Below are 22388 nucleotides of genomic sequence, written 5' to 3'. Positions count from 1 at the left end.
TCTGCCTGTTTGTCCCGATTAGCCGTCTCGTACCTGCCCCCCCAGCCAGGTATTCTTTCGGCACAACTTTATTCCTTCTCCACCCCACTCACCTCATTCACATTCTCACGAAACGTCATCCAACCCCACCACATTGGATCGCTTCCTTCCACCCTGCCACTGTCAACCGACTTTCTTCCAACTAAACACCCGTGCCTCACAATCCACGTGTGGCATACGTGTGCGATTGCTCATTTGAGAAAAAGTGTCGACGCATTTCTCCCATCGCGAACCACCGGGTCGAGCGAACTGAAAACGTTCCCTTTCCGAATTCGCAACATTTGAGTCGCAACCGATTTTCGACGTTACAAAAGTTCGATCATCACGATCAAATCGTTGCGCTCCGTAGCCGAAGCCCCGTGAGATATCTGTGAAGTGAAGAGAGCGATATTGGCAAGAGATCCATCCAGGTCGTCCTCGAACGAATCTCTCACGCGCGAACGCTTTTGCCATCGCCACCACCCGCTTCATTTACCGACGTGGTCACCTCACCACTACCTTGTTGTTGTGTGCGCTGGGTTCCGTCGTCGGACTCATCTCATCACCCACTTGAGCATCACGTTGTAGGGGAGACATTCACTTGTTTATCTCCCGCAAACTGGTAGGTGGCTTCCTCACCCTGGACAGCACCCCGATCATCCTGCCCGCGTCGCACCCATCAGCGGGCAGTCGCTTTGGCTTGTGGCAGTTTATCTACACGACGCTTGCACTAGTGGTGCGAACCCAGGCTGACGGTACATCTCATTTAGATCTGCTCAACGCCCACACAGATACTTCTGTAGCGTTTCCTGGATCTTCCCATCACCATCATGGAAGGCATTCAGACGCACCCCTCGAACGCCGCGCAGGCCAAGGCGTTCACGGCGCCCGGCTCGCTCTCCTTCCCGGGAGCCCAGAACGAGACGGCGCCAAACGGCGAGAACGGGCAAAAGCCAGTTCCTCAAGGCCAGCAGGTTGCGAACGGAAATGGGGTGACTCCCGCCACTCCTGCCGCCACGCCTGCTGCCAACCAAGGCCCCAGTGGCATTACACCTACCTTGCAGTATGTATACCACTGAGTACTCTTGATTTGCTCAGTGAGGCTTATGACGCTTTAAGAAATATCGTGGCCACTGTCAATCTTGATTGTCGTTTGGACCTCAAGACGATTGCACTGCACGCGAGGAACGCAGAGTACAACCCAAAGGTACTGTGTGCTGCTTATGTTCACAATGCAACATTTGCTAACACATTGTCAAGCGTTTCGCCGCTGTTATCATGCGCATTCGCGAACCCAAGACAACGGCCCTGATCTTCGCCTCCGGCAAGATGGTTGTCACTGGTGCAAAGTCCGAGGACGACTCCAAGCTGGCGTCGCGCAAGTACGCGCGTATCATTCAGAAGCTGGGCTTCAACGCCAAGTTTACGGACTTCAAGATCCAGAACATTGTCGGCTCGTGTGACATCAAGTTCCCCATTCGCTTGGAGGGACTGGCATCCCGCCATCACAACTTCAGTTCTTACGAACCTGAGCTGTTCCCTGGTCTTATTTACCGCATGATCAAGCCGAAGATTGTGCTTCTCATCTTCGTCAGCGGCAAAATCGTCCTCACAGGTGCCAAAGTTCGCGAGGAGATCTACCAAGCGTTTGAGATGATCTACCCCGTGTTGCAAGGTACGTTGGCTCTACTGGGTGGCGCCGGAATGGTGGCTAACTTTCTACTAGATTTCCGCAAAGTCTAATCAAGACGCACTGGGTCGCTCGCGCGACTCGTTGTGTCAAGAGGTCATTCTCATGATGCCATGGCTTTCTCGACCTTGAATTCTCCGATGCCACAGTAGCACGGAGGTTCAATATTCGATTGTACACTTTTGCTTTTCGTCTTTTGGCATTGCACCGGCGTTTGGAGGGGAGGGGAGGGATATTGTTTTTTTCTTTTTTGCAACGACTTGGCATGGGCCAACAACAAGACTACTACTCCCACGACACACATGATAGATTGCTGGGCTTTCGGTAATGGCGAGTACAGCTCATCAGCACTGAGAATCCCATTTGATACTTTTCGAAAGAAAAGCTTGGGCGTGCGGAAGCTGAGAATGAGACATGACCATGGACGGAGCGGCTATAGCTGCTTCACTCCAAAGGCATAAAAAAGGAGCGATGGGGAGGATGGCATCTGGCTTGTTGAAGATGCTGTTGGTGTCGTCAGTCACCAGATGGATGGTAATCATGCAAAGTCCCACATCCGCATGGCAGTACGACAGCTTCGCATACATCAAGTTACATATTATGCTTAATATTGGCACCTCCAGATCGTGATTAGACCCTTGCACGATGTATACACGAATGTACTGCTTCTTATGTTTGCTGACTTCGGAACATAGCCGGAGAGGGGATTGGCATTTCTGGGGTGCCAAGCTTCAACCCATTTCTTGCAAGTCCGATCATCGGGCCAAGAATAAATTATTCACCAACCTCCACGTAGGAACCACGCAGTCCTTTGCATGCGTTGCCTTGTTGCTGTGCGAAATTGAAGATGCAGCAGACCCCCGACTCCATCCTTATCATAGGCTCAGGCCTCATGGGCCTGACGACGGCCTGGACACTGACCAAGCGTGCTCGGTTCGCCAACACCACCATCACAATCGTAGACCACTCGCGAGGGACGTCTTTTCCGCCCGAGGACGCAGCGAGCGTCGATACGTCCAGAATCATCCGCGCCGACTATGCGGACCCGGACTACGCATCCTTTGCGGCGGAGGCGCAAGCACAATGGCGCCAGCCAGGCGACGACAAAGTCGGTGGCCAGGGCCGATACAGCGAGAGCGGCATGGTGGTCATGGCCGAAGACATTGATGGGCGCGAAAAGGACAAGAAGACGGGCATGGAGTATGTCAAGGCCTCGTGGGAGAATGTGGCGTCCATCGCAGAGCGACAAGGTCACAGCAACAAGGTGCGCACGATCGAAGGCAGGGAGAACCTGAAGAAGATTGTGGGGACAGATGGAAACCCCGGCACCTGGGGCTACGTGAATCAGATGAGCGGCTGGGCTGATAACGCCGCGGGGATGCGTTGGCTGTACGAGCAGGTTCGCAGGACGAATCGTGTCAAGTTCGTCGACGCAGAGGTCAAGGAGCTGGTGACCGAGGGCAAAAAGGTTGTCGGCGCACGGGTGCAGGACGGCAGCGTGCTCCGGGGAGATATTGTCTACCTCGCTGCGGGCGCGTGGAGCGGCGCGCTGATCGATCTCAGGGGGCGATGTGAAGCCACTGGCCACGTCCTCGGATACATTGACATCACGCAAGAGGAGCAGGAGATTATGGACACGAAGCCGATCATGATCAACTTTGCAACGGGTCACTTTGTGATTCCCGCCAAGCACAGACTCCTCAAGGTGGCGCGGCACGGCTTTGGGTATCTTAACCCTGTGGTCTGCCCCAATGCCCTACCTCTGTCGCCAGAGGACGAGAGGAAGCCGATTGTGGCCTCGATCCCCAGGACAGCACGGGATCATGGCGGCGAGGGTTTCCCCGCCGAGGCAGACGCCGACCTCCGCAAGGCGTTGACGAACATGTGTCCCCTCAAGGGACTGGAGACGCGGCCCTGGGCAAAGCAGAAGATCTGCTGGTACTCGGACACGCGCGACGCGGACTGGCTGGTGGACTGGCACCCCAACTGGGAGAACCTGTTCGTCGTGACGGGCGACAGCGGGCACGGGTTCAAGTTCCTGCCCGTTATTGGCGACAAGCTTGTCGACGTGCTGGAGGGCAAAGGCGGGAACTTTGCCAACAAGTGGCGCTGGAAGGAGGTGGTCAATGATGTGTGTGGGCGAGTCGATGAGAATGGTGTATTTCAGGGGCTGTTGACGTGGGACGGGAGTCGTGGTGGTAAGCCCGGAATGATCCTGGCAGAGGAGTTCAAGAAGGGTGGCAAAGCAAAGCTGTAGATATTTTCTCAATCAATCCAATAGAGTAGATATATCATCCAGTATAGACACCCGGGGCAGTTGATGCAGCTCTATCCGTACAAGGTAGCCATTTCACATGTCTGTTCGATGACCTCTATGCATATAACGAGGGATATGTGCTTATGCAATCGATCTATAGCGCAGCATCGATTGTTCGGAAGCTCTACTATGTACATGCGATTGAGGCTTCCTCCGGTTAAACAAAGCTTCCACATCAACCACTATGATACCCCCGTGACATTGGTCCAACATGTCATCCGAAAAGGACCTCAAAGAGTTTCCCGACGTCGCCGCCAAGCTCCAGAAACCGAGCAAGCAATCCGCCTTTGACAAGCAGAAAGCTGACGCCGAAGCCAAACGACAACGCGAAGCCGCCGAGACCGAAGCCGTGTACAAAGACTTTATCAAGACATTCAGTCGCGATGAGGAAGACGGCCACAACGTATCTGGAGGCAGGGACAGAGACTCTCGCTCGTTTGGGGCGCTTCCAGGACGCGGTGGCGGTGGCGCGCCCAAGCGACATTTCGGTGCCTCGGGCTTGAAGAGCGGGCCGGGCAGCCTGGGTCCTGCTCCAGGAGGATTTGGCAAGAAGCGCTCATTCCAGGACTTTGAGCGCGGCACGAGGAAGGCTTTCGCTGGTAGCGACGAGGACGACGAGGACGAGAGGGCAGAGGAGAAGGCTATTGCGCGACCGACGCTGCGCCTGACCAACCTGCCACCGGGCACGTCGCCTTCCGTGATAAAGGCGCTCGTACAGGGCCACCTCACAGTCGAGGATGTGAAGATTCAGTCATCGAGCGGACATGGAAGCCTCGAGCGGAAGAGCGCAGCCGCCATCGTAACGTTGTCGCAGGATACACCTGGAGTACAGATCGAGGCCGCCGTCAGCGCGCTGCAGAATCGCTACTTGGGATACGGCCATTACCTGTCTTTGCATCGGCATCTGTCATCGGCAGTGGCGGGGGTTGCTGGCAGTGGTGCGACGGCTGCCTCGAATGCTGATAGCCGACCGTTTGGCGCGAAGCACGTCGAGCAACCCGCGAGCGCGAACGACGCGAGGCCACAACCTGGCTTCCAAAGAGGGTTTGCACCACCGACAAGCTACAACCAGCCAATGGGTGGCGTCAGTCGAGCAGGAATATTGCACGTCCCTGTCAAGCCCCCAAACGACGTCCGGACACTGCAGCTCATCAACCTGGTGATAGAGCGAGTACTCGAACATGGGCCGGAATACGAGGCACTACTCATGTCACGTCTTGAGGTCCAGAGAGAGGAGCGATGGGCATGGCTTTGGGATGCAAGAAGTGCCGGTGGAGTATGGTACCGCTGGCGCTTATGGGAGGTGATCACGGGTGCCAAGAACGGGCGCTCTCAAGGTCGCTTTGTCCCCCTTTTCGAAGGAGGGCATGCGTGGAAGACACCCGAGAAGCGGCTGCCATTTGAATACACGACCCGGTTGGAGGAGATTGTATCTGACTCTGACTACAACTCTGATGATGAAGAGGACACAGACGGCGAAGGGCAGGATGCAGAGCAGACATTCCTGAACCCGCTGGAGAAGGCTAAGCTCACACACCTTCTGGCGCGGCTACCCACCAGTCTCACAAAGCTTCGGAAAGGCGACATTGCCCGAGTCGCCGCGTTTGCACTCATGCACGCCAGTCGCGGCTGTGATGAGGTGGTGGACATGATCGTCAGCAACATCGAAAAGCCATTCGCCTTGACCGCCGCGAATCCACACCGTCCGGCCGACACCAAAGAGAAGGCTGACGAAACCGGACCCGGCGAGGTCACAGACAACAGCGCTGCCAACCTCATTGGCCTCTACGTTGTGAGCGACATTCTATCGGCCTCTTCTACGAGCGGCGTGCGCCACGCCTGGCGCTTCCGACAACTCTTCGAGGCCGCTCTACGGGATAGGAACGTCTTTGAGCGGCTGGGGTGCATGGCAGAAAAGCACGGCTGGGGCCGTATGCGCGCGGACAAGTGGCAGCGCAGTGTGAACCTGGTGTTGAACCTCTGGGAAGGTGCTTGCATGTTCCCTGCGGAGAGCCAGGAGATGTTTGTTAAGACCTTTGCGAAGCCGCCGAGTCTACAGGTGGTGGAGGAGAAGATGGAAGACGACGAGACGGAGAAGAAGGGCAAGTGGAAGACAGTCAAGATCTCTTCACAGAACGAACGAGCCACAGAGGATCATGGCGCGAAGGGATCAATACCGGAAGACGACGACATCGCTGGCGAGCCTATCGAAGACGATGATGTCGCGGGCGAACCCATGGACGAAGACGACATTGCGGGCGAACCCATCGATGAAGACGATGTGGAAGGAGAGCCGATTCTAGATGAAGATGTCGAGGGTGAGCCAATAGGAGAGGACGAGGTGATGGGCGACCATCAGCCGCCGCAGGAGCAGCCCACGGGTGAGAAGGGTGTCCGCAAGAAGCCCAGGATGCGGGCAGTGGACATGTTTGCCGACTCGGACGGGTCTGGAGGCGAAAAGCCCTGAGTTATCATGCTTGAGAGGCGAAAATCCCACGCTTGGCTGAGTGCAATGGTGCATGTCGGCAGGGTTCACGAGCATACTAAACGTCAGCTCGAGAGCACGCATCTGCAGCGCGCCAATACAGCATCATGCAAACGCACGCCGCCCCTCTGTTGTACTGGTGGGGCGAGGCGAGGGAAATCTCTGTGAGCCATCACGAGGTGGACGGTCGGTCTGTCTCCAGCACGGGACCCTCTCGATGTGGTCAAGTTGTTGCGACTGCAGAGATTCAGGGGCTCGCTCACCAGCCGCCCGAGGCACACATGGCTCACTCCCTGAACTGAAGGGAGCCAAGACCCATTGGCCGCAAGCAAATAAATAAGCATCACGATCCCGTACGACGAGATAGAAATACATACAATGAAGGGTTCCCCTCACACGGCGGACGTTAGCGGACGTTGTCGCAGCTGTAGTTTGTCAAGTGGTAGACTGCTCAGAGGCCCAGCCAGGGAGGGCGCTCGTTTTGGGCCAATAGAAACTTGCTCAATACCACCTCAGCCTGGTCACGGTGTCCAGGGTGCTCCTCTCCTCTCTCATCCTCTCCTCTCAACTGGAAGCCACCCACAAAACAAATTGAATCCTATCCTTGTGAGCGGTCTGATCGATGCCAAAAGGGCTGGCTTGTTGTTTCTGACGGTCCTTGCCGCTGTGATGTGGCCTGTGTGATTGCAAATCCGGTCTCCTCATGGCCATGCTCCTTGGTCCGCCACAGGCGATGACCGCACTCATGGAGGCGAAAGTGACAGCATTGTGTAGTGAGCGTCTCGCATGCACCAGCTGGACTGTATTAGATTTGAGAAAAGGTTTTGTAGAAGTACCAGCTGTCTTGAGCACCTCGATATATCTCATTGGGCGTCCGTCGTCGCCTGAGTCTGAAGCGATCTAGCCCTGAGGGGAAACCAAGTCTCCCGCATCATCTGCTAGCACACTAACAGCAACACACCCCGGGACAGCCCGCAAATGTTAGCGACGGGGCGGGCCCATCCCACATGCAAGTACTGCCGACTGCATCCGACTTCACCTGCGCCAACGTGGGGCACTTTAACGGACTCGCCAAGGCGATGGATGCACTCTCATTCACATTCGCGCCGACCTGGTTCAACCTTTATCATCATCATCATCCGTGCAAAAAAATCATTCATGTCCTGCCCGCTGACCGAGCCAACACAGCGGTTCTCTCGTCGTCGAAATCTCGTCACGCCGCCCGTCCGTTGCGACGACATACGCTAAGCGATCCGCGCCCGCCGTTTCAGCCCGCGCGACTGGGGACTTTGAAGTCTGGTGAAATCTCCACTTGCGGTGGTCTCTGTTTCTTGCGCCATTCAACTTGCGGCCCCTGCTCGTGTGCGAGCGACAGTCACATGGGAGGCTAAGCGTGAGAACAACTCCTACAATCAGAGTGAGAAGGAGAGTGAGAGAGGGTTCGCAGGGTGCAGGCATCGCTGCGTGACCGACCGACCTTCAGCCAGGGCGCTTACTCTATCTTATGGTACCTTGACTTTGCGCCGCTGTCTCACCTCGATATCTCATCATGCCTCTCATCAACGGACAAAAGATGGCCTGGTAATCTCACCTCCTCTACCTTGCGCTCTTCAGTCGCATTTGTTTGTCTTGTACTGACCCCACATGCCACAGCGAGCCATGCATCCGCGGCCATCGTTCGACAAAGTGTACTCACGCCAATGAGCGGCTCATGGTACCGGTGCGGAAACCCGGTCGTCCATTGTCATCTTGCCCGCATCCAAGCTCCAAACCATGTGCGTGCAGCGGTCAGGTCACAGCTGCGATACCGAGAAAGCAGAAATGCAGCTGTGGGGAAGGGAGCACCACGACGCCGACGACGACAGCAACAACCGCGCCGGCGACAGAGGCCAGGCTCGAGGAGGAGAGCACATCGCCCACCAGCAGCGGCAACGGTGGAGGCTATCGAGTATCTAAATCGAGACGGGCGAGTGCCGCCGTGAGGAACTTCAACCCAAGCGGTATGGAAAAGATGGACGCGGCGGGCCAGCTCAACCTTGTGTCTGCGGGAGGTTCACAACAGATGACACCAATGACCAGTGCGCCAGGGACACCTTTGGGTGCGTTGCCCATGCAGCAATACTTCGACATGTCAGGACTGGAGACGAATGGCTATTCGGCAGCCTACACCGTGCATCCTCAACGGATGATGCCTGTACCTGCAAATGGCACACCGCCCACAACAAACGGCTCGGCCATGTCCAAGGCCCCAGCAGCAAAGGGGAGTTGCTGCGGAGGGTCGAAGGAGGAGCCAGTGGAGAGCGAGAGTCCCGCGCCGACGCCGTCCACGACATCGAGTTCATCGCCCCGGATCAAGAGCAACGGAGACAAAGCAGGGTCTACCAAAGGCTGTTGTTCCTCTAAAGCGACGCCTGCGGCACAAACGCCCGCTGCAATACCAATGGCACAAACGCCCATGGGCCATCCGGGCATCATCATGCCTACTTTCCCGCAGGCAATAGGCATGCCAAACGGCATGTATCCCTTCTTTGCGCACCCCGGGATATTCACCTATCCACCTCAGTATGGCACGTTCGGGCATCCACTACAGCCTGACCAGTGGCGGCAGATGATGGCGCATGGCTTCGTCGGGCAGCCCATGGCAGTGAATGGTTTCACCATGCCGGCACAGCCCGGCACCGCGCCAGTCCCATACCCTCAAAACACAAATGTCGCCCAGACACACCAGCAAGACGCGACACCCAGCGTCCCGGGAACATCCCATCACTGCTCATGTGGTTCGGACTGCAGCTGTATCGGATGCGCAGCTCATCCGTACAACGAAGCCACTCAGGAATACGTCCGCTCCGCTTGGTCCACCATGCTCAACGAGCAGCAACAGCAGCCGCAGCAACAACAACAAGTGCAGTCCAACGGCCACACACCCCAGAACGAAGCAAACCAGAACGACAATAACGGCACCGGGCCACATACACCCTCCGACGCCGCCTCAGCTCTGAGCGCCGAGGAGCAAACGCTCTCCGCGGATGACTTTTTCTTCGTGAGCTACCCGTTCGGTGATCCGTGTGCAGGTGATGGCACGAGCTGTGCCTGTGTCGAGGACTGCCAGTGCATGCCGCCCTTGCCCTGGTCACCCATAGAACTGCCGAGTGCGTCTCCAGAGCCCCCGCCAGCAGCATCCTGAAAGTACTAAGGGGAAGGGCGTGACGCTACTGTCGCCCTCAGAGTATTGTTGAAGAGGGCATCGTGAATATAGCTGCAACCTCCGCCTCCATATAGTAATCAAGCTGAGCACATATGACTTCCGGGTCTTGGTATATGCCAAACAATTCAACTCAAAGAATTACATGCGTGTCAATTGTAGTTGGACTACTTGCGCAGAGAGAGACAGAGGGTGGCGCTGCTGCCTTAAAGTGCTTTGTCGCGTGCCGGTGGGGCCCACGGCTCAAAGTTCCGCTACCTCGTCGTCCGGCTTGCGGCACCTACTAGGCGCGTAGCTGTACCTCCTAGTCACGTGTCTGCGCGTCCGCTCGCCTGGTCCCGACCCGCGTCGATCAACACGGGTGGCATGCGCGACGCCGCATTCTGCCGCCACCCAACACCATCTTGACAGTCTCTTCATGACTCTGAAGATAGAAATTCACTACCTTCAGACCAACGCAAGTGCAAGCAACGGCTGCCACAATGGGCGACGCACCCGAAAGCCTGTTCAGCGAGTGCGCCATCGCCTTCTATACATGTTCTTTGCTAGCACCTAAACAGGCGGTAGAGGTAGGCAGAGCAGCATCCAAACCCCTGCGTGAACCAAGCTTACAATGTCCAGCTTTCCATACCACTCCGCGAGAATGGCGCTACAGTCCTCGATCCAACATCCGATGGTTCTATACCGCTCGAGCAATGCACCCACATTGTCTCCAATACCGTCGACTTCCCGCAGTTCGCAGAGTCGCAGGCGATGATGATCCCGGTCGTCACCACACAATGGATCGCGGCTTCGTTGGCACGCCGAAAGCAAGCCAGTCCACGGCCTTACTCACCGGACCCACGCATGATTTTCCGCGATTTCATGATCACATGCGCCGATCTCCCCACGATGGACAAGGAAAGCATCTGTGGGGCGGCCATGGCGTTGGGCGGCCAGGAGAGTAAGGAGGCTTCTCGGCTGACGACGCACATCTGCTCTCTCTACATGGACCACCCCAAGATTGAGGCGGCACTGAAAAAGGGGTGGAAGGGCAAAATTGTGCTTCCACACTACTTTGACGACTGCTTCAAGTTGGGGAAGCGAATAGACGAGGGGCCATATACCCTGCCTGATCCCGAAATCCTCAAGAAGACCAAGGACGAGCACATTGACTTTCCGCAGACGGACAATCTTGACAACGCAGTCGAGGCACATCCTACTTACCTCCCACTGCCCCCCGACTCCGACGTCGTCCGCCAATTGACCGTGTTCCAGGATCGCAAGATCATGCTCTCGAACGACCTCAACATCACCTCCCGGCTGCTCAAGGCGGTCTGTGACATTATCAACCTCGGAGGCGGTAGGGTAGTGGAGACCGTCGAGGACTGCGACTGGTATATAGGACAGTACAGAGACGGCAAAGACTATGTCGAGGCGGCGCAACGATGCAAAGAGGTCGGCAATCTGTCATGGCTCTATTCCTTGATCGTGCGGAACGACTACTCGTCGCCTATGCGCCGCCTGATGCACTATCCGATCCCAAGGGACGGAATTGAAGGGTTCAGAGATCTCAAGATCACGGTCTCCAACTATGGTGGTGAAGCCCGCCTATATCTCGAGAACCTCATCAAAGCGTGCGGAGCCGAGTTCACCAAGACGATGAAGCAGGACAATACACATCTTATCACAGCGCGAAACACCAGCGTCAAATGCAAGGCAGCACCAGAATGGGGCGTCGATGTGGTGAACCATCTTTGGATCGAGGAGAGCTACGCCAAGTGCGAGAAGACACCGATTACCGTGCCGAAATATACCCACTTCCCACCGCGGACTAACCTGGGCGAAGTTATTGGCCAGACCCCTATCAACGAGCGCCGTTTGCGGGAACTGTACTACCCGGGGGGGGAGGAGATGATGTCCCCTGGGACAAAGAGAAAGCGCAAGATCCTCGACGATGCCGCAGACAACGCCCTGGGCATGGCTGAAGGGCCCTCCACTGGCAGTGCTAGTAAAGACCTTAAAAAGGCCACCAGACCCTCAAAGACTCCCAAGGATGTTGCTACGCCCGTGCGTAAGAAGCGGGCTAACTCCGCCTCGGAGAAGGAAAACGAGACGCCAGAAATCGGTTCGACAGGGGGGCGGAGCGCCAAAGCCAAAGCGAGAGACAAGCTACAAACGATTGCACCTGATATCGCGCTCTATGAGAAGGAGAAGAAGCGCGCAGGGAAGCAGGGTACGCCGTTTGGTGGGAAACGCGCCACCGATCAGTACGAAAAGTCGAAGGAGCTAGAAAAGCAACAGTGTTCATCTCATGAGCCTGGAGAAGACGATGAGGAAGAGCGGAAACGCCCAGCAAAGAAAGCTCGGCCGTCGCTGCCAGACGTGGAGATGCGCATTGTGCTCACGGGCTTTCAGCGATGGGTCGGGTCACAGATCAAAGAGGACCAGGATAGGGTGAGTACATGTCGCTTGAGGCTGTTGCTTCATGCTAACAAGTTGCAGCGCAAACTCCGAGATATGGGTATCCAGATTGTCCAGGAGAACCAGGCCTGCGACTACCTCGCCGCGCCCCACGTGTTACGGACGGTCAAATTCCTCACAGCTCTCGCCCGTGGCCCGACTGTCATCAACAGCGCCTTTATTGAGGAGGCCCTCGAAACAGGGAACTTGCCCGACCCCAAGAACTTTATCCTCAAGGACGCCAAGTACGAGAAGGAGCACAAGGTCAAGCTTGACCAGTCTGTCATCCGAGCCAAGGCGAACAAAGGCCGGCTCCTCAGGGGCGTGCCCGTGTACTGCACCGACAGCATAAGCCACGGCCCCGAGACGTATCAGACGATTGCACAAGCCAACGGGGCGATATGGCTTGTCTACCGAGCGCGCAGCGGGACAACCATCAAGCCCACAACGGCCGAGGAGGATGGTGGCGCGCCGCCGGATCCAGTGTATCTGCTCAGCACGGCCAACCCGGCCGAGAGACAGCTGTGGCCTCGGTTCCGCGAGATGGCCAAAAAGGGCAACATGGAGCCGAGGATCGTGGCGCCCCAGTGGTTGCTCGACGTGGCCATGGCGCAGGAGAACCGGTTTGACGACCAGTTCCTCGTGGAGAAGTACTACGCCGACGACCTGAAATGAATCTTGTCCAGCCAGGGCCAGCGCCTTGGAGTACTTGATAGCCGCATGTATATATATGTCCAGTAGCAATGTCACATGAAGCATCCAACGCGCTCAGAAGAATTTGACACCGAGCGAATCGTCCTGACCGAATATCTGCGCGCGTCCGCGTTTGACGAGGTGGTTGAGCGCTTTGAGAAGCACCTCGCCGTCCATGCCGTGAAATTCGGTGCCGAGCGTGGCCTCGCCCTCTGTGATCTCGTAGAGGGTCAGGACATGACCCTTTTGGGCCGTGTCCTCCACCCACTTCTCGAGCTTGCGGGCCCAGTCCTCTGGCTTGCGCCAGTAGACAAAGACCTCGTTACCGACCCACTCGACGCGACCGTCCTTGCGCATGTGCTCGAGCAGCTCGCGGGCGTCGGGCTCGGCGAAGCGCCTGTCGAGCTTCTTGTTGTGAAAGACGGGGTGGGTGGGCGAGAGGCGGAAGAGGCGGTGGTGGCGGGCGTAGGCGAGGACGAGGGCGGACCACTTTTCGAGCTGGGCGTGGTGGGTTTGGAGGTTGGGCTGGCGGGTGAAGAAGGCGGGGAAGGAGTAGTCCTTTGGGAAGGGGAATGTGTCCCCTGCTTCGGTCTGGATGGCGGTGGACATGATTGTGAGGTGCGCGTGGTGATGTTTGGGCAAGGTAGGGTGAATGAATGGAGGGGAGTGGAAGCATGACGTGGGGTTGGTTTGGCTGGAGGGACGAACACGTCGCGTGGTGGGGTTCTAGGGAGGAGGGTCGGATTGGGTTACCCTATTGACTTACACTATAGAAGGCAGTGACTGGAACAAATGAGGCACGTGTTGCAAAATTCACCCGAACATCATTCCAGGAGCTGTTGACAGGGCAGTGAGTGTTACGGTGGGATATTAGATCAACAACTGCCAAGTGGCTCAACCACCAATGCATACACGCACCTTCGTCGTTGCAGCCTTACGCAAATCGCTGCCTTTGCCGTAGAATTTAATTCTATAACAAATAAATCTATTCATTATGATCTAGCGATATTGTGCTGTGTGCAATTAGTGGTTGAGCCACTTGGCAGTTGTTGATCTAATATCCCACCGTACAGTGTTGCCGAGATACTCCCTCTTGAATTCTACACGCTTTGGCGCTTTGAAATCGCTATGAGCGTGTTTCTGAGATGATTTTGCCGTTTCGTGCCCCTGAGAAACACACCACCCCCAGAGGCATGACACTGGAATAATCATCGGCAACATGAGTCGACATGACCCCATTTCGAACCCATCTCCTTTGATTCGTCTTGATACCGCGCCTTATCTATCGCCAGCGCTCGCAATCTGTCCTGGTGAACGGGCGACAGCCTCTACTTGGCCCCACATATCTCGAGGTTGCTTTCTCCGCGGCCTGATAGAGCGCCCTGATTGGCTGGCGTGTAAGACCAGGTGCTCTTATCGAGGTCGCCTCGCGCTCAACCCACGGAAGTGCTCTGACAATGCAACCGTCCGTGGGAAGATAGGAGATGCATGTTTGAATCTGAGGATGGGTGTCTCTGGCTGCTGTACTTGCGCAGCATGCGGCGTGTGGAGGGAACAGTGATCCTAGACATGCGGAACATCTGAGGGTCCAGGGGATGTCTGTCCTCCTTCTCCCCTTTGCAAGAACTTGATCGAAGCACATTTTCGCTCCGCTGCTGAAAGTTGAACCTGCTTCCACTGGCAAGAGAGCGTCATGGCCGCCCAACGGAAGAAGCTGGTGGTCGTCGGACTGGGCATGGTTGGCATTGCCTTCATGTAAGTTCTCGCTCGTGACGCGGAGACAAACATCAAGCGATGCTGATGCCGTACCAAGAGAAAAAGTGCTCAAATACGACGCGAGGACGCGCGAGTACGACATCACAGTACTCGGCGAGGAATCACATCTGGCGTACAACCGCGTGGGCCTCACGAGTTTCTTCGGCCACCGCAAAGTGGAAAACTTGTACCTCAATCCGGCCGAATGGTATACACAAGCACCCGAGGGGGCACTCGGCTACCATATCAACTCCAAAGTCGTCGACATTGACTCTGCCGCGAGGACAGTGACTTGTGAGAATGGCAACGTCGTGGCCTACGATGTCCTGGTCCTGGCAACGGGCTCCGACGCCATTCTACCGAGACACACGCCCGGTCACGACGCCACGGGCGTCTTTGTCTACCGCACAATCGAAGACTTGCAACGTCTCATTGAGTTTGCCGGCACAAAAAAGGACTCTGTGGGCGCGGTGGTGGGCGGCGGCCTGCTGGGTCTCGAGGCGGCCAAGGCGATGATGGATCTCGAGTGCTACAGTCAGGTGAAGCTCGTCGAGCGGAACAGATGGGTTCTCAGTCGTCAGCTGGACAGTGACGCAGGGACCATGGTCGTGCAGCAGATCCGTAACCTGGGACTCGACGTCCTGCTCAGCAAAAGGGTCGCCAGCATCAAGACGGACGAATCGAATAGCGTGACTGGGGTCGTCTTTGAAGATGGTGACGAGATGGACTGCTCAACCATCTGCTTCGCCATTGGTGTGCGGGCGAGAGACGAGCTCGCCGTCAAGGCTGGCCTCGCCTGCGCCGAACGTGGCGGTGGCATCCTCGTCAAGGACGACCTCAGCACGAGCGCGCCGGACGTCTACGCCATTGGCGAATGTGCCAGCTGGCAAAACCAGACGTTTGGACTCATCGCCCCAGGCGTGGAGATGGCAGACGTCTTGGCGTTCAACTTGACGCAGGCTAGGCTACACTCACCGAGGACATTCAAGCGCCCGGACCTGAGCACCAAGCTGAAGCTCCTGGGCGTCGACGTAGCCAGCTTCGGCGAGTACTTTGCGGACCGCGACGGGCCCCGATACCTCCCAGCCAAGTACACTCGCGCTCTCAAGGCCACAGCCAACGGGGATGGTGCCGGCAAGCAGCCCCCGGACGCCATGGTCAAGTCTCTGACCTACAAGGACCCCTTTCAGAATGTGTACAAAAAGTACATCTTCACCATAGACGGCAAACATTTACTCGGTGGGATGATGATTGGCGATACATCTGACTACGTCAAACTCGTACCCATGGTGAAGAACCAGAAGGAGCTCGAAGTAGCCCCCAGCGAACTCATCCTCGGGGCCAAAAGGGACGGCGATGGTGACGAGGACCTCGACGACGACACGCAGATCTGCTCCTGCCACAACGTCACAAAGGGCGACGTCGTCCACGCTGTCAAGGACGGGACATGCACCGACTTGACCGGCATCAAGACATGCACCAAGGCCGGCACGGGCTGCGGAGGATGCATGCCTCTCGTCACGACCATCTTCAACAAGGCCATGCTGTCCATGGGCAACGAGGTCAAGAACCACCTCTGCCCGCACTTTCACTACGCCCGCGCCGATCTCTACCACATCATCATGGTCAAGCGCCTGACCACGTTCCAGGAGGTGATGCGCGCGGCCGGCCACGACCCGGACAGCCTCGGGTGCGAGCTGTGCAAGCCGACGGTGGGCAGCATGTTCGCCTCGCTCTGGAACCGCCACGTCATGGACAAGCCCACGCACGGCCTGCAGGACACCAACGATCGCTTCCTGGGCAACATTCAGCGCAACGGCACGTACTCTGTCGTCCCGCGCGTGTCGGGCGGCGAGATCACGCCGGACAAGCTCGTCGCCATTGGCGCCGTGGCCAAAAAGTACAACCTCTACACCAAGATCACGGGGGGCCAGCGCATCGACATGTTTGGCGCCAAGAAGCAGGACCTCCTGGATATCTGGGGCCAGCTCGTCGTCGCCGGCATGGAGTCCGGCCACGCTTACGCAAAGTCGCTGCGCACCGTCAAGAGCTGCGTCGGGACGACGTGGTGCCGCTTCGGCATCGGTGACAGCGTGGGCATGGCCGTCCGCCTCGAGGAGCGCTACAAGAGCATACGCGCGCCGCACAAGATCAAGGGTGGTGTCAGTGGCTGCGTGCGCGAGTGCGCCGAGGCGCAGAACAAGGACTTTGGCCTCATCGCCACGGAGAAAGGGTTCAACATCTTTGTCGCCGGCAACGGGGGCGCGAAGCCTAGACACGCGGAGCTCCTCGCCAAGGACGTGCCGCCGTCCGAGGTGGTGCCCATCCTGGACAGGTACCTCATGTTCTACATCCGAACGGCCGACAAGCTCCAGCGCACGGCACGGTGGCTGGAGAACCTGCCGGGGGGCCTCCAGTATCTCAAGGAGGTCGTCCTCGAGGACAAGCTCGGCATCTGCGCGTCCCTCGAGGCGCAGATGCAGGAACTCGTCGACAGCTTCTTTGACGAGTGGGCCGAGGCCATCAAGACACCCGCCATGGCGGCCAAGTTCAAGCAGTTCCAGAACACAACCGAGACCGTCGACAACATGGAGGTGGAGCAGGACCGCGGGCAGGCCCGTCCCGTCTTCTGGGCCAAGGACGCCGCCGCCGAGGACTTTCAGGGGTTGCGCGCGCGCTGGTCCACCACGACGTGGCAGCCCGTCATCGAGGCGTCGTACTTTGACGGCGCGGACGAGAGCCCCAATGGCATCTCGGCCACCATCAAGCGCGGCGACACGCAGCTGGCCCTGTGGCGCTTCCGGGGCCGGTACTATGCCACGCAGCAAATGTGCCCCCACAAGCGCGCCTTTGTCCTCTCCGACGGCCTCCTCGGCCAGGCGCCACGCGACGATGAAAGCGTCGGCGACGCGCAGCCTGCTCAGGCGGGACCTACGAAGTCGCCCTGGGTATCGTGCCCTCACCACAAGCGCAACTTTGACCTGTCGAGTGGCGCCTGCAAGACGGACGAGAGCCTCTCCATTGCGACCTTTGAAGTGCAGGTGCGCGACGACGGCTTGGTGTATCTCGATCTGCCCCCCGTGGCGGAGCTGGACGCCGCGCTGGGCACCAGGAAGTGGATGGTCAAAAAGGGCGAGGCGGGCGAGTCGCCGTTTGCGCAGCTGGATCGCAAGATTCAGTTCAAGGGGATCAGAGGCAAGAAGCCGTCTGCCATGCCGCACGCAGCCACCAGTATGCAGCGTCCGGTGGCACTCATGGCCGGTGGTGGTGGTGGTGGTGGTTGCGGCAGCGCACCGGACTGGTAGTAGTAGTAGTAGTAGTAGTAGTAGTAGTAGTAGTAGTAGTAGTAGTAGTAGTAGTAGTAGTAGTAAGCTGAATGGGAGAAGGATTTCAAGACAGTGAATGGACGTCGTGTGATGTGTGTGCGTGTGTTTGCGGCTGTATCACCCCATCCGTGCTGCAGCTTCCGTTATATGTCAAGCTGTGTAACATGAGCAGTCAAGTCTCCCAAGGAGGAGGGGTAGTTAGTGGCTTGTTCGTAGTCTGTACAGACAGTGGTTACTGTCTGTCCTGCAGGAATCAAGGCAGCAGGAGTGCGAGGTCTGGCGACAGCCTCTGACGCAGGGAGCCGCGTGAATGGGGGCGCATCGCAGGAGACGACAAACGTCTGGCGGGATGGCCTCGTCACCGCGTACATCTACATGTACTTATCTGAGTGAGCGTGGACGTGTCCGTGGGCGTATAGTCACGAGTTTTGTTGTCTTTGCAGATACTATGCAGCCGACAGTTTACTGTGCGACGTGCTCGTCCATGTCTGTGCGTGTATACATACAAATGTGTATGTAGGGAGGGACATTAGTAAACATGTGCACGACTTGCAGCTTCTCACGCTCTTGTGTGAACTTGGCGCTGCCATGAAAACGAACGTTCCGGTACCTGTCGTCGGGGGGGTTCTCCTCGCCCTGATACTCGCAAGTGCAAGCAGACACAGCGCTGGCTCGCGCCGACACAACGCAAGCTCGCAAGCAGGCACTGGAAGTGTTTCTTTGCTCTGGCGCGTTGGACAACTACCGAGAGGGCAGACGTTGGCGATAGTCAACGCCATCTTCTCGTCTCGTCTTGAAAGTTCTTCAAACTTTTACAGATCCACGCACATCGTTGGGCTGAAATGATGAAAGTCGAACGTGGGTATTGTGGCGATTTCCATGGCATAGAGCAAGTCCATTGTGGTCTCACTCAGGAGTTCAGCAGGGTCTGGAGAGCGTGTCGCTATTGCCAAGTGGAATGCCACCCGTGTTTTCAATGGGCGTGGCCGGCCTCCTTCATTCAGCCCCTTTCCCCTCCAAAGGTACAGAGGTAGCCCACGTGTTGAGCCGCAATCGACAAGTATTTGCTGGTATTAATTATTAGTTGTCCAATGAAGAAGAAAAGAGGCTCTGCTACGTACTCCGATAAGAATGGGTAACTGTGCCCAACCGAACAGCTTGCGGCTTTCGTTGGGCATCACTGACAAGTTCCCGAAGCGTGGCACCAGCCAGTCGCGTGCAGACGAAGCAGGCAAACTCGGGTTCTTGGTGGGATCTTTGCGTCGCAGATCCTATTCAGGGACTTTGGAGTCTGGATCAGTGGGTTCCGTCGAACCCCTAGGTCCTTTACTATGTATGTTCGAGAAGCCACGGTTACCCATGATCGTCGTCGCGATGCCAATGACCGACTCATGCCGAGCTTGTATGACCTCGAGGAGTACTTGTGATCACAGTGCTCGAGGAGTTGTGCGTACGGTCGACGGTCGACTGGAGAGTGTTTGGTCAGTCGTGTAGGTACTGTATGATCTTGCACACCGCTGCAGGGTTCAGCACGCATCCATCAACTGTCAGTGGTGGTGCATGGGCCCGGCTCGGCAGCACGATCACGACTGGAGCTGATTCGTGGATGGCAGGCTGCTTTTGCTTTTTCTGACGGGAATCTATCTGCGAGCCTTGCCATTGTTGGCACTCCGTAATAATTATTAAGGTAGACAGACACGTGCAGTCAGTCAACTGAGACATGGCCGTTGCGTGGGCTCTTTACATCCCTCAACTATTGACTACCCTGTAGATATGATCGTCCATCCAGCTGAGACAGTCACATCAGCCAACGGTTCGCACCTAAACGAGGGCACTTTGCGAGCAATGTGTTAGCTTCTCGTACTTCACTATCCGTAAGGTACTTAGGTATGTACGTACGCAAGTTGGCTCAATGCTAGGCACAGAATGGAACAAAGACAGGCGCTCCAACCCACATGCAGTCAAGCCATTGTCAGTTGGCGAGAACGACAGTGAGGCTGTCAATGTTGCATCCTGTCATGCTGTCCCTGTCCCTGTCAAAAGACCCCAACTCAGAATCCCTCAGCAAGAGACGCTGGCCGAAATGTGACACAGTCACACAGCCGTCATCGTCGGCCATCAATGATCAACACGAATCGACTCGCGCAGTGTGGTTCATCAGCGCTTAGGCGGCGGCATCATCGCCAGAGGAATACAAACAAGCCATCCATGGCTGAGACTGGCTCCAATCCTCGGACATGTCCGTCTGCAAAGCATCTACGGGCCGTACGGAGTTGTAGACGGATTGCCATTGTAACCGCCAATACCTTCACTATGCAACCATACGTACAAGCAACATGACTCGCGCGTTGAGACAAGCGACGGTCGCTGTACATCCTTTGATGTATTTAATCCGGCAACTGGTCGATCTCCCAGTGGTTCAATACTACATGTCACTTGTACCTAGGTAACCAGCCGGGAAATGCTTTTCCCTCCCAGCCCTCTCATTAATACCAGCAACAAACTGACTGAAATTCACTAGATGAACATTCGGGTGATCCGTGTCAATCTGCTTCATGGTCCGTCCCGCTTCCCATGCCATCCGTTATTAGCGCTCAACTCCACAGCAAATTTCCAGTCGTCGGCCCTGAAGTTGGGACCACACGATACGTAATTCGAGAAATTATGTACGTAGCACATTTCTGCCACGCAGACGAGACGCAGAAAGGGTCGTGGGCGTGCATGAGGTCCGCATCCTCCCTAGTACACATCCTCCGTTCGTACAGTCCCGCTACGTATGCACATATCAAAATGTGGGAGGCCTGGCACGATTGTGTCATTGTTGACAGCCACTGTGTCGCGCAGACTGAAAACTGCGCTGCCCAGCGGTGACTAATACCTGCAATAGCTGCCAGCCCACACAGCCAGCGGTTGCCAATGCCCTCAAGCGGTGACGCCAGGCGTGAGGCGACTGGACTGGACCGCTGGGCTGGTGTCATGGGACGCGAATTCCAAATCTTGCAAGATGCTGATCGGTTGTTTCACATTATTGCTCGCTAAGAAGGGAGAATCGCTTCATCGACAGGATCGCAAGACCCCATGCGGAAAAATGAATACAACAATTACAAATATTGTTCGGAGACAAAGGGCACGACAGGTAACAGGGCCGGGGCTTCGCGTGCTGGAACCCACTGAAGCATCCACTAGAGCAGGACAGGGATGACATGAGTCTCAAGTACACTGTTACCTCCGTCCTTATTACTGCTTGATTTTTTTTAGCCACTTGTGAGGTCCAGCCGCCGGGACCCAGAACCAAGGCGTCGGATTCTTGTTATTTATACATGTAGTACGTACCTGCCTGGGCTGACCAGGTAGGGCCTGTCAACGCCCGTTGACAAGACAATTGTAATCGACTATTGGTCGTTGGTCCATTCCTTCTGTTTGAACTCATGCTGCTGCCTGGTAGTGAGCAGGCGAACGAACAACAAGTCAACAAATCAACCGTCACTCATCAGCTGAATCGTCAAAGACACTATTGATGAACAATGGCTGTACGATTGTATCAGATCAAACACGTGATGATAATTAGCCTGTGGCTCTGACGTAGCGCAGCAACAGCCACCTACTGAACAGTGCGTCTCTTCTTCCCTTGCCCGGCACCGAACTGTTCCCACCGTTCATCTCGACAATACGAGTGCCCATGCCGATTATCACCTTCGCAGTTCAAGTCCGCTCGCTCCCGACGCCGACGAACATGCCACGCCTCACGCCCCATGTAGCGAGATCGCCCTGTCAACGTTTGTTTCTAATAACTTTCTAGAACGTGTGCTGGTGCGTACGGGGAAAATACGTAGCGTCGCAAGTGTCAGGACCCTGTTGGGTATGCATGTACGGGCACGAAACGGGCAATAAGAGCAAGCTATACAGCCTGTTATGATATGGGCATGCCAGGCCTGAGACGCGGTCATATGCAACCGATGAAATTGACACCTGCAATGGCACGCTGCGACGTAACCATTGCATGGCTTGAATCCAAACTCCACGTCAATGCGTAGTATCAATGTTGGAACAATCATCATCCAAGGACCTGGGCGTACAGCGGCAACAAGAGTACCTTACGTATGACTCGAGCCGATACCCAGATACAACGGGCCTGGGGTATCTCCGCACGGGCGTTTCGGAAAAGGCCAGCCATTGTCTCTCGTGAAAGCAAATTATTTAGCTCATAGCGACGTGGTGTTGAGTGGACAATTAGATAGAGACCATCGAATAAACCTCGTGCCAGCCCATGGACCCCTATATCAAATAAACAAGACGTACAGTGATTCTCGGGCCAAATGGTCGTTAGCTACGGCATGTCGCGGTTGGATCTTGAATAGAGTTCAAACGGTGTCGACGGACCGGAGCGTTGCTTTCTGGAATGCGGGCCGGCAGCCAGCAGCCACGATTCACTTTTGTATCGGAATCACTTTCCTAGCGAG

The 22388-nt window shown here is 56.3% G+C and overlaps 8 protein-coding genes across 8 annotated transcripts; 7 read left to right on the top strand and 1 right to left on the bottom strand.

Annotated features, from left to right (window-relative positions):
• The first annotated feature begins 679 nt into the window (after positions 1 to 679).
• On the top strand, positions 680 to 1942 carry F5Z01DRAFT_83654 (TATA binding protein). Its single transcript, XM_046267175.1, has 4 exons — positions 680 to 1081; positions 1138 to 1225; positions 1279 to 1693; positions 1745 to 1942. Exons 1-4 carry the CDS (start codon positions 849 to 851, stop codon positions 1759 to 1761), a joined length of 753 nt encoding a protein of 250 aa, XP_046118566.1. The 5' UTR covers positions 680 to 848; the 3' UTR covers positions 1762 to 1942.
• A 613-nt stretch (positions 1943 to 2555) lies between these two features.
• Positions 2556 to 3965, top strand: F5Z01DRAFT_621672 (sarcosine oxidase; the record flags this gene model as incomplete). Its single annotated transcript, XM_046261218.1, has 1 exon — positions 2556 to 3965. One exon carries the CDS (start codon positions 2556 to 2558, stop codon positions 3963 to 3965), a length of 1410 nt encoding a protein of 469 aa, XP_046118565.1.
• Positions 3966 to 4100: 135 nt separating this feature from the next.
• Positions 4101 to 6783, top strand: F5Z01DRAFT_84669 (uncharacterized protein). The gene has a single exon (XM_046267179.1). The coding sequence runs from the start codon at positions 4237 to 4239 to the stop codon at positions 6490 to 6492; it is 2256 nt and encodes a 751-aa protein (XP_046118564.1). The 5' UTR covers positions 4101 to 4236; the 3' UTR covers positions 6493 to 6783.
• Positions 6784 to 7980: 1197 nt separating this feature from the next.
• Positions 7981 to 10087, top strand: F5Z01DRAFT_83659 (uncharacterized protein). Its single transcript, XM_046267176.1, has 2 exons — positions 7981 to 8091; positions 8164 to 10087. Exons 1-2 carry the CDS (start codon positions 8060 to 8062, stop codon positions 9692 to 9694), a joined length of 1563 nt encoding a protein of 520 aa, XP_046118563.1. The 5' UTR covers positions 7981 to 8059; the 3' UTR covers positions 9695 to 10087.
• A 1-nt stretch (position 10088) lies between these two features.
• On the top strand, positions 10089 to 12876 carry F5Z01DRAFT_83660 (uncharacterized protein). Its single transcript, XM_046267177.1, has 2 exons — positions 10089 to 10281; positions 10334 to 12876. Exons 1-2 carry the CDS (start codon positions 10195 to 10197, stop codon positions 12827 to 12829), a joined length of 2583 nt encoding a protein of 860 aa, XP_046118562.1. The 5' UTR covers positions 10089 to 10194; the 3' UTR covers positions 12830 to 12876.
• On the bottom strand, positions 12874 to 13710 carry F5Z01DRAFT_83035 (ESCRT-II complex subunit-domain-containing protein). The gene has a single exon (XM_046267173.1). The coding sequence runs from the start codon at positions 13454 to 13456 to the stop codon at positions 12923 to 12925; it is 534 nt and encodes a 177-aa protein (XP_046118561.1). The 5' UTR covers positions 13457 to 13710; the 3' UTR covers positions 12874 to 12922.
• A 510-nt stretch (positions 13711 to 14220) lies between these two features.
• F5Z01DRAFT_83031 (nitrite reductase) lies at positions 14221 to 18141 on the top strand. The gene is made up of 2 exons (XM_046267172.1): positions 14221 to 14602; positions 14661 to 18141. The coding sequence occupies exons 1-2, from the start codon at positions 14541 to 14543 to the stop codon at positions 17905 to 17907; spliced, it is 3309 nt and encodes a 1102-aa protein (XP_046118560.1). The 5' UTR covers positions 14221 to 14540; the 3' UTR covers positions 17908 to 18141.
• A 656-nt stretch (positions 18142 to 18797) lies between these two features.
• On the top strand, positions 18798 to 19609 carry F5Z01DRAFT_83011 (uncharacterized protein). The gene is made up of 2 exons (XM_046267171.1): positions 18798 to 18990; positions 19050 to 19609. The coding sequence occupies exons 1-2, from the start codon at positions 18887 to 18889 to the stop codon at positions 19420 to 19422; spliced, it is 477 nt and encodes a 158-aa protein (XP_046118559.1). The 5' UTR covers positions 18798 to 18886; the 3' UTR covers positions 19423 to 19609.
• Positions 19610 to 22388: the final 2779 nt, after the last annotated feature.

This window comes from Emericellopsis atlantica, assembly GCF_019669845.1.
Source record: "Emericellopsis atlantica unplaced genomic scaffold F5Z01scaffold_12, whole genome shotgun sequence".
NCBI lineage: Eukaryota > Fungi > Ascomycota > Sordariomycetes > Hypocreales > Bionectriaceae > Emericellopsis > Emericellopsis atlantica.
This window is presented reverse-complemented; position numbering and strand designations above follow the sequence as displayed.